Raw genomic sequence first — 10,644 nt, 5'->3', positions numbered from 1 at the left:
CTGAGGGTACACTCTGCCCCATCATCCAGATGAGTAATGAAGATAATGAACAGCTTTGAATCCATTATTGACCCCTGGGGTGCACTGCTAGTTACTGGCCTCGAAATACAGAATTTATCTTCTTACCAGTAAGGGCCACAGCAGTCAGTGAAAAATAAAAGTTTGTCAAAGTAAACAGTGCAAGGACCAATTGGGTGACCATTCTTCAAACTAGAGCAACCTCAAAAAAGCTCAAGTATGTCTCTCAATTAATATAAGAGATCTGATAGTTCCATTCATAAGAACTATGTGATGTAGACCTGAGACAGATAACCCACTAACTTGTCTTCACACTGTTTAACAATGGATCTCAGTCAAAGGAAGCTACATTCAAAAGAGTTGAATTAAGAATTCAGACATTTTCAGTCTCTCATATGAAAATCCCTGAAAGCACAGACATCACCATTTTTTAAGTTTCTTTTGTTTGTCTTTGGTCAAGAGTGCACATTCTGAGAACGAATTCTGAGTCACTGAAACACAATTTTTCACAATGATGCTTTCATATCTGTTGACGACTACTGAGATCCAGCTGCTTCCAAAATTGAAAATCTAAACACAGGTCATGCCAATATTTACAGACTAACGATGCTGAAAGACAATGCTCATTCAGGGATAAATTGAAAAATATCTGTAAAGAAAGGCAGAAAAATATTCGTCAGGTGAAGTAATTGAAAAAAGGGATATAATTATTTTATTATTAACCAGTACTGAATAAGACAGAAAGATATTAACATGCATTGTAATACACATTTCTAGGATTTTCCCCCAACTTGATTAGTCAAGAATAACAAAAACCCACACCCCATGAGAGCTGACAATATTAGTAAGTCACATTAGCACAACAAAAAAAGAATGCATTCTACTTTGGTACTCATTTCTTAGACAAAGTTCACATGGGCTTCTGAGATGGCATACTTAAAGGATTACAAATAGAAATATTAGATCAATTGAAGTCTGCACGTGTCACTTAAAAGCGGTAAAAAAAAAAGGTGCTTTAATTCCTATTCTGATCCAGACAGGAAGACCTTACATTCCTTTCCAATTCAGTTAAGAAAAAAAAGTCATAAGGGCAGTAAAATATCCATCTTCAAGGAAAGTTAATGGGAGTGTGGAGCAAATCAGTGACATATAAGAAAACTAAACACAGAATTAGCATGTTGCACCCCAAAAATTTTGAGTGCTGTAGGGCTATAGCAACCTGCAAAAAGGGGAATAAGCTGTAACTTTATGGCATGCTCATAAATTGCTATGGCATCCTATTATTATTATTACCCAGCTGGCCTGAAATGAATCTAATGAACTAATTAACTAAGGTTGAGACCCTGCCTACAAAAGGTGGGCCATTTCCTCCTGGCTGTGGAGGATGCAATGGCATCCTTGGAGCTGCAGCTCAGGTTGGTGAGTGACAAATTGCTGTTACATGCATGTCCTGATTTCAGCTGGGACAGAGTTAGCTCTTCTTTTTAGCAGCTAGAAGAGCTCTGTGTTTTGGTTTTAGTCTGGGACTTGCTCTGAGAAGATTGTTGATAGTGCACTGATGCTTGCAGTTGGCACTGAGGCTTCAAGGACTTTTCAGCTGCCATGCTCTTGCCAGTGTGCAGGAGCACAACAGGATAGGGGGAGCATAGTTGGGACAGAAGGTCCACAACTCTCTTTATGATTTTCACTTAGACTTAGGATTGAGGGCCAAACTGGCCAATTAGTATTCCATATCATGCAGTGTCATGCCCAGTATAAAAATAAGGGTCAGCTGGAAAGAAGGGCCTTTGCTTGTCTGGGGCTCTCTCTCAAACTCTGAGTGCTATCTCTGTCTTGCTCTCTATTTTCAGGTCTCTCCCTTGTCTGGGATTGTGGTATGTTGGGAACCATGTGAGGATGGACAAGACAACACCAATATCATGCTCTCATGATTGCCATTTATTTTCTGAAATGTACTTGCAGATGTAATCATTAGAAGGCTTGATCACGTGCTGAGTTGTTACGGATTGGTTATCATATGCTATGCATGTGAACAGCATGCGAATAGTTCATAAGCTGATTGGGTATATATTGTTGCTGCCTATATCCTGCAACTGATAAGCTGCATCCTGTTTTTGCTTAATATATGGAAATTGTGATTGCTGCATCAGCAAGTTGAAACACTTGTGTCCTTTACCTGACCTTTTTAAGGCCTGATAACTAGGCCTTAACTTAGCATGAGTCTTGCTCACGTCATGTTATTGAGGTAAATCCCTACATCTCCCCCTTTTCTTTTAATTAAAGTGTCTAAGCTATTCATCAAAAGTCTATTAGCACACTAATAAGCATGGCAATAATACACAACAAAAGAGCAATAACAATAAAATAGGCATGATCCATTGAAAAACTTGCTTCCACCAAGAACCAAAACCAAGCTTAGCTAGCCAATCTTCAAATGGGCTGTGGTCATAGGTGATTGATTGCATTCTGTGTTTTAACTCTTTTAATTGTTTGTGTATTCCTTGAGAGTGATCAGATAGATTCATGCAACACATTCCTTCAAACTCCTTGCATCCATGGCCTTGGGCTAATAATAAATCTATTGCAACTCTATCTTGTAAGACTGCATGATGGATGCTATCAGTATCAGTAATTAATTTAGATATTATTTCTGAGGTAAGATTAAACTGCTTGAGGCTCCAACATGCCAAGGATTTTAAATTTTGGTAATTATGAGCAGCAGCTCCTCCTGGTACAAAAAATGCTCAAGCTACAAAACTTGGTACATTCAGGAATGTTATATTGTCTTTACAAGACTGGTCAAAGTATTTGATTTCTCTTTTGGTTCTTTTAAAGGTGTGATCTGCTATTTCTGCCGATTTCCTCATAGTGGGTGTAAGCATTGTCAATTTTCCTAAGTAACAAGGACCCCCCACCGGTTTTCTGGGAATACCATTCCATGCTCTGTCTCCACATATTAAAAATTTTCCAGATGGTAAGATTTTTCCTGCAGTAGTATTTGCCACTGCAGTAAATTTTGTATTATTCCAATAATTAAGTGTGCCTGCCACATTTTGGTATCCTATATAATCTGATTTTCTGCTCAATGCTCCAATTGTTAAAGAGTTAATTTCGCGGCATCTCCGAATTCTATACCCCCTGTACCATTTCCTAAGTCTATTTGTGGTCGAACGTCAGAGCAGTTTTTATATATCGTAAGATTAGTTTCCTCACTTGGAAGGATTGACCCGAATAAGTCTAATGCTTGTAGCAGTAATGCTGATGTACAGTTTAAGTTTTCTATGATTATTTGTTGTAACAGGGCGTTCTGATAAGCAGGAACGTTTGGTAAGCATTCCCCCTTTTGTTGCTTTTCTTTTAATGTCTCATTTACTTGTTGTTCTATCTGTGCCGTATTACTTTGTAGACATCCTGCAAAGTCCTGTAAGTCGAAATCAGGATAGCCTATAAGACAGGTTTGGAAAGGATCTCCTGGGGTAGCTAAAGATAAGCAAAAGTCTTGCTGCCCCGTTTGATTGGCCCAAGTTATCCACATGTTTGTTCTGGGGTTTATTTTCGTGAACTCACCTGTAGTTTGCCAAATTGCTGTGAGCAAGATGAGTGATAGTCTTCCTGTTTTTTCCTTTTCCCAAGAAATTGCCTCTATGGTTAAGGTTTGAGGTATGATTATGTTTTGGCCACATTCTGTTTGTGCTATTCGTGTGCCTTTAATAATCTTCTGCTGACTAAATAGCAAGGCCCACCGATAAGCTAGTTCAGTTAATCTCCAAACTTCTTGATTTTTCTACTAAGCTTGCTACTTCATTAAATTGCTGAGTTGCTAGCACGGATTGTCCTAAAAAGTGTGCGCAAAAGGTTAGATAAGTAAATTCTCTATATAAGCGAGCATTACAATAATTACAAAGCCTATTTGTTACTAAATGCTTATGGTTATAGCATTGCCAGTATTTCCTACAACAACTATTACATTTTAAGCATAACCAAGGAAAGCACTTTGTCTGACGCTTTATACATGGCGAATCCAATTATTCCTTTAGTCTTTTTGGTGGTATCAGTATATGAAACCCTGGGACGTTATTGATCCCTTCCTGTCGGGTTTGAATCGAAGTGTGTCCCAAGCGTGACCACCAACTTGTTATCAGTCTCAATTTGCGATTTAATTGGTGTTCCTCTGCTTCAGGATCCCGGTGTGTTGGGGGGTCTCTGTCTCTCTTTTGCTTTCTGCCTTTTGCTCTGGAGCATGTAGATATGGTTTCACCCACTTGGCCGGAATCCACTGAGGTTTTGGTCCTCCTGTAAAGACACATGGCTTCACCAAAGGCAGATCGTGCCTGACCAACTTGGTGGCCTTTTATGATGGGGTGACAGCATTGGTGGACAAGGGTCGACCAACGGATATCATCTACCTGGACTTGTGCAAAGCTTTTGACACTGTCCCGCACGACATTCTTCTCTCTAAACTAGAGAGGCATGGGTTTGATGGATGGACCACTCGGTGGATAAGGAATTGGCTCAATGGCCGCACTCAGAGAGTAGTGGTCAACGGCTCGATGTCCAAGTGGAGACTGGTCACGAGTGGCGTCCCTCAGGGGTCCGTGTTGGGTCCGGCCCTCTTCAACATCTTTGTCGGTGACGTGGACAGTGGCATGGAGTGCACCCTCAGCCAGTTCGCCGATGACACCAAGCTGTGTGGTGCCGTCGACACGCTGGAAGGGAGGGATGCCATCCAGAGGGACCTTGACAGGCTGGAGAGGTGGGCCCGTACCAACCTCATGAAGTTCAACCAGGCCAAATGCAAGGTCCTACATCTGGGTCGTGGCAATCCCAGGCACAAATACAGACTGGGTGGTGAATGGATTGAGAGCAGCCCTGAGGAGAAGGACTTGGGAGTACTGGTGGACGAGAAGCTCAATATGAGCCGGCAATGTGCTCTTGCGGCCCAGAAGGCCAACCGCATCCTGGGCTGCATCAAGAGGAGCGTGGCCAGCAGGTCGAGAGAGGTGATTCTTCCCCTCTACTCTGCCCTCGTGAGACCTCACCTGGAGTACTGCGTCCAGTTCTGGAGCCCCCAACATAAGAAGGACATGGACCAGTTGGAGAGGGTCCAGAGGAGGGCCATGAAGATGATAAGAGGGCTGGAGCACCTTTCCTATGAGGACAGGCTGAAAGAGTTGGGGCTCTTCAGCCTGGAGAAGAGGAGGCTCCGGGGTGACCTTATAGCGGTCTTCCAGTACCTCAAGGGGGCCTACAGGAAAGATGGGGAGAGGCTGTTCAGGAGGGCCTGTTGTGATAGGACAAGGGGTAATGGTTTTAAAATAGAGGGAGGTAGATTCAGGTTGGATATTAGGAAAAAATTTTTTACCATGAGAGTTGTAGAACACTGGAACAGGTTGCCCAGAGAGGTGGTGGATGCTCCATCCCTGGAGGCGTTCAAGGTCAGGTTGGACGAGGCCCTGAGCAACCTGATCTAGTTGGAGATATCCCTGTTCCTTGCAGGGGGGTTGGGCTAGATGACCTTTGAAGGTCCCTTCCAGCCCTAACCATTCTATGATTCTATGACCCAAGTATATCCCCTGCCCCAGGTTAATAACTCGTGTGGTTCTTCCCACCGGTTGACATTGGGATTGAAAACCAATACCGATGGTTTACATATTTTGTTGTCGAGATCTTGTCCTTTAGTAATTGAAGTCATATGTTTGATTGCTGCAATTTCCGCATTGCCTCCTTGAGGATTCAACCAATTTAGAACATACAGTGCTTTATGTAATTGATTTTTTTTGGATAAATTCCCCCTTTTAATACATCTAACTGTTTTTTCGAGGTCCGGTGAGTTCGTTCAATGATGACTTGCCCTGTTGAATTGTAGGGAATACCAAATATATGTTTAACGTTCCATTGTTTGCAAAAGACGTCAATGGCCTGGGCTGTATATCCAGGCCCATTATCAGTCTTAATTTCTTTTGGAGTTCCCATTACTGCAAAAGCCTGCAACCAATGCCTTTTAACATCCTTGGCTCTAGTGGAAGTATGACAAGTTGCCCAAATGGAATTTGAATGCATATCTATTGTGACATGGATATATTTTAATTTACTGAACGGGTGATATTCTGTGACATCCGTTTGCCATACCTGTAGGGCTTGTAGCCCTCGGGGATTGACTCCCCCATCTTGCAAAGTGGGTACTTTGGCACAATCTGGACAGGCGGCCACAATATTCCTGGCAGCAGATAGAGACAAAGAAAATTGTCTGGATAATGCTTTTGCCGATTGATGAAAGAACTCATGGGAAAGCTTAGCAGTCTGCATTTTGTCTGAATCCATTTGCATCACTAAATTTGATACTAACTGATCTACCAGACGATTACCTTCTGTCATAAATCCTGGAAAATTCATATGACTTCTAATATGTGTAATAAAAAAGGGTTCTGTTCGCATATCTATTACTTTCCATAATAATGCAAGTACTTCAAACAATTTTTTGTTATTAACTTCCTTCAGGAATGATCTGTGCATTTGTTGCACTATTCCTACGACATACTTTGAGTCGGAGATAACATTCAAGGGCATATCATACCATCGTTCAAATACTTTGGTTACTGCTATAAGTTCTAGAATTTGTACTGAACCTTGTGCCACAAGTGTCTCAGCTTTCCATTCATTTTCTTCTATCCATATATACCCTGCTTTTTGAGTTTTGCTACTGGCATCAGTAAAAACTGTCAACGCTTGTTGTATTGGAGAATCTCTCCTGATGTTGAGAGGTTCAATTTGTAAGGTTGTTTTGAACAGTGGATGTGATGGATAATGGTTATCAATTTCTGCAGTGGTCATTGATACAGCTAAGGCAAAAATCAATACTTGACCGAATTGCATTGTTCACTTGCTCTGTGTTAAATGGTAAGATTATCTTTTGAAAGGATGCACCATGGATTGTTACACACCTGCCATGCGCCTTTTGAATGCATTTCCCAATGCAATCTATTCTAGTTATAATTGTGGCAGAAGGTTGTGAGGGCAGAAATACCCATTCCAAAGTAACTAATGGGTCTTTGACTGTGATGTCCCATTGACAAATAATGCCTGCTACTTCCCTTTCTTTGTTGTACAGAATCAGGTCAATAGGTAAACAAGGTCTAAGTCTTCCAGAATATTGCGTACTACATTTTTGCTCAATGCGCTTGATTGCTTGCATTTGTTTTTCACCCAGTTTCCTAGGATCATTTATTGATTTTGCTCCTTTCAACAATTCCAATATTGGCCGTATGTCGTCATTGGTTATGCCACAGAATGGCCTAGTCCATTGAATGTCTCCTACAAACTTTTGTACATCATTTAACGTATCAATTTGTGCGTGGAATTGTAGTTTCTGTGGTCTTGCTCGCGACTGTTCTACCTGTAGACCTAGGTATTTCCAAGGACTAGTGTGTTGCACCTTTTTGGGAGCAATTACTAGTCCATAGGCCGAAAGATTTTGTGAAATTTCCTGCAAAACCTTTTGCAGTTGTAAATCAGGAGCTGTAATCAATAAATCATCCATGTAATGATAGACAATAGCATTAAGAAAATCTAGGGAAAAACATTCTGAATGTAAGTCAACATACCACTGACAGATTGTTGGAGAATTCTTCATATCTTGCAGAAGCACTACCCAGTGATACCTTTTCATTGGAGCATTTCTGGTTTTTGTAGGTACTGAGAATGCGAACTTTTCACAATCAGCAGGGTGTAGAGGAATAGTAAAGAAACAGTCTTTTAAGTCAATCACAAGCAAAGGCCACTTATCTGGCAGCATTGTAGGTGTTGGCATTCCAGGCTGCAGAGGTCCCATATCCCTGCATTACTGCATTCACTGCTCGTAGGTCTTGTAGCAGTCTCCACTTCCCTGACGACTTTGGTGTAGTAAAAATAGGAGTGTTCCATGGACTGGTGGAAGGTACCAAATGTCCCGCTGTAAGTTGTTCTTCTACTAATTTCTCTAAATGAGTGACCTTTTCATTGGGCAGTGGCCATTGATCGACCCATACTGGAGTCTCTGTTAACCAAGTTATTTTCAGGGTTGGTTGCTCTTCAATGGCCGCCACTAAAAAGGCGTTGATAATTGCAGACCCCATTGACTTAACGCATCTCGACCTATAAGCCACACAGGTGAATTAAGGACATATGGTTTTATGTGTGCAACATGGCCCTCAAGTTCATCAACCAGCTAGATGAAGTGCCTACTAATTCACGTATACTGTGAGCCCCCTATTCCAGTGACCATATTTGAAATATTTTCCAGGGACCGTTTATCAGGCCACTTTGATACAGGATCAGATGTTATCATTGTCCCTAGATCCATCATCATCATTTTATTAGACATTGTAACATCATAGGGTCCAATCAATTTTACACTTTGATAGGGTTTTTCTTTAGATATAATTTGAGAGAAGGCCACCATTGGTTGTCTAGTAGATCCAAATCCCTTATTTCCTCTTTCCTTAGATTCTGCTTTTGGAACTTGTGATTTGAAAGGTACTAATTGGGCAATTTTTGCCAGTATGGTTACTGGGGGGTGCAGGACCCTAAGCATTATTCCAATATTTCTCGTATAACCAGCATCAATTACTCCTGGCAACACAATTATACCTTGTTTTGTCATAGAGGGTTGTCCTATTAATAAGGCACTTAGACTGTGTCCAAGTGGTCCCTTCATATCCGAAGGAATGACTTGTACATCCTGATCTGTTATTACTGTGTCGGCAGCCACGACCACATCGACTCCTGCACTTCCTCTTGTTGCTGCTCGAGCGGAGTCGAGGCAACCGGGTAGGCCGATTGAGAGTTTTGTATCGTTTTGTGAGTGTTCACCCTCGTTGGAACACTCACCGTCCCGTTTCCCGAGAGTGGAGTGCCATCCTTTTTGAATCTAGAATGACACTCTCCAGCCTCGTGTCCAAATTTGTTGCACCTGTTACAGGTACCTCCAAAACTTGGAGAAGTACTCACAACAGGTATCTTAGCTAATGCTCCCTTTTGGGGACAATTTCTTTTCATATGTCCCAGTCTTCTGCGTTGAAAACAATTCATTTTTCCCTTTGGTCCTTTGTCTCCCTTCCCTTGTTGAGTAAATGGCTTCAGGGCTACGGCTAATGCTTCCGCATGAGCGGCAGCGTGAATAGAAGCCTTCTGTTTTTCCATTTCTAACATGGGGACTCTGGAACATGCCTCAATCATATCCACAAGGGTTGCGGATTGTGGCATGTTTAAAATTATTTGTTTACATTTGTCATTTGCATTCTGTAAGGCCAGATCCTTTCCTATTGCTGTGTGAGTTTCAGGAGTTAATGTAGGAGCCTTTTCTAAGGCATCCTTAAGCCGTTCCACAAAGGTCATGTACGGCTCTCCTGGTTCTTGTTTAATTTTTGTATATGGGGGGATTGGTTTCCCAATTTGAGGAACTTCTTTAAAAGCTTGCAACGCTAACTCCTGACCTTGTTGAATTACAGCTGGGTGTAACGTTGCTTGTATTGCAGGATCGGCATACTGCCCTTCTCCCATCAACATATCTCCTGTTGCCGCTAATAATGGATCTCCCTGCTGTCTTCCCAAATTATTTATCTGTGCTAATTCAACTTTCCTTTTCCAACGATCTTGAAACAACAATTGTTGAGTCAGGTTTAAAAACATTTCTACTATACCTCTAATGTCTGTCCCCGTTAAAACTTGTGCTTTGAAAAAGTGGTCTACCATCCCTTGTACGTATTTGTTATCTATACCATATTGCATAATAGCCTTTTGCGCACCCCGTATCAAATTCCAATCTAACGGTGCCCACCCTCTGCGATTTTGATTATTAACCACCACTGGGAAAGCACTTATTTCAGAAGGCAACATTACCCCTTCAATAATAGCATTTTTTATTACCCCTTTCCAGTGTTGTAGCGGTGAATAGTTTGGGTCCTTGGGCGGCGGCGATGATGCTCGTGGAGTAGAATTGTCCCCTCCGGTGGCATATGGCAGGTTTGATGTATCACTGTCCTGCTTTAGCGCCGTTCCAGTTGGAGTCATTCCCATTTGTGCCAACTGTTTCCGTCTCTCCTCCTGCTCTTTCTCCAGCTCCAGCAGCTTTCTCTGGACCTCCCTTCTTTCATTCTCTTCCCTTTTATTATACTCGTCATTCAGTCTCTGCTTTTCTGCCTGTTTTTGAGACTCAGGAACGGGAAAAAATGCCTCAGGAGGCTCGGTTAGTTTGCGCATTCTTTGTTTGCTATTTCTCATACTATTACTTTCACTGAAATCATTTACCAACTTTGGATTTTCCGGTTGTATCTTTGGCGGCTGTGCTAGATGATTTAAACCATCAACGATGGATTTATGAGCCTTTTTGTACGCCTCCCTTACATGCGCGCGCTTGGATCCCTTATCCAAACATTGCATCTCTTCAAGCAATTTGGTCATAGTTCCCCTTTGCTCCTCCAATTCCCGTAGATATCCTTCATCATATATATTTGGATATAATTGAATCTGAGCGTCAGCAGTAGCCTGCTGATCATCATCCCAGTCCATTTCCGATGTCTCTGGGAGAGGAATTTGCTCAGGTTTTACAAGTTCATTTCTCTGTTTTGGGATCGCACCACTTTGCACATT

At 41.8% G+C, this 10,644-nt stretch overlaps 2 protein-coding genes across 2 annotated transcripts; both read right to left on the bottom strand.

Annotated features, from left to right (window-relative positions):
* Positions 1 to 1,227: 1,227 nt before the first annotated feature.
* Positions 1,228 to 6,185, bottom strand: LOC147526093 (endogenous retrovirus group 3 member 1 Env polyprotein-like). The gene is given in 4 exon segments (XM_086630502.1): positions 1,228 to 1,237; positions 2,443 to 3,112; positions 3,115 to 3,230; positions 6,148 to 6,185. Coding segments are annotated over 4 exon segments (834 nt in total).
* Positions 6,186 to 8,745: 2,560 nt separating this feature from the next.
* LOC147526092 (endogenous retrovirus group K member 5 Gag polyprotein-like) lies at positions 8,746 to 9,747 on the bottom strand. The gene has a single exon (XM_086630501.1). The coding sequence runs from the start codon at positions 9,745 to 9,747 to the stop codon at positions 8,746 to 8,748; it is 1,002 nt and encodes a 333-aa protein (XP_086486627.1).
* Between the last annotated feature and the right edge of the window lie 897 nt (positions 9,748 to 10,644).

Source organism: Tauraco erythrolophus, unplaced genomic scaffold (assembly GCF_009769465.1).
Source record: "Tauraco erythrolophus isolate bTauEry1 unplaced genomic scaffold, bTauEry1.pri scaffold_108_arrow_ctg1, whole genome shotgun sequence".
Taxonomy (NCBI): Eukaryota; Metazoa; Chordata; class Aves; order Musophagiformes; family Musophagidae; genus Tauraco; species Tauraco erythrolophus.
Note: the sequence above shows the minus strand (reverse complement) of the source record. Positions and strands in the feature narration are given on the sequence as shown.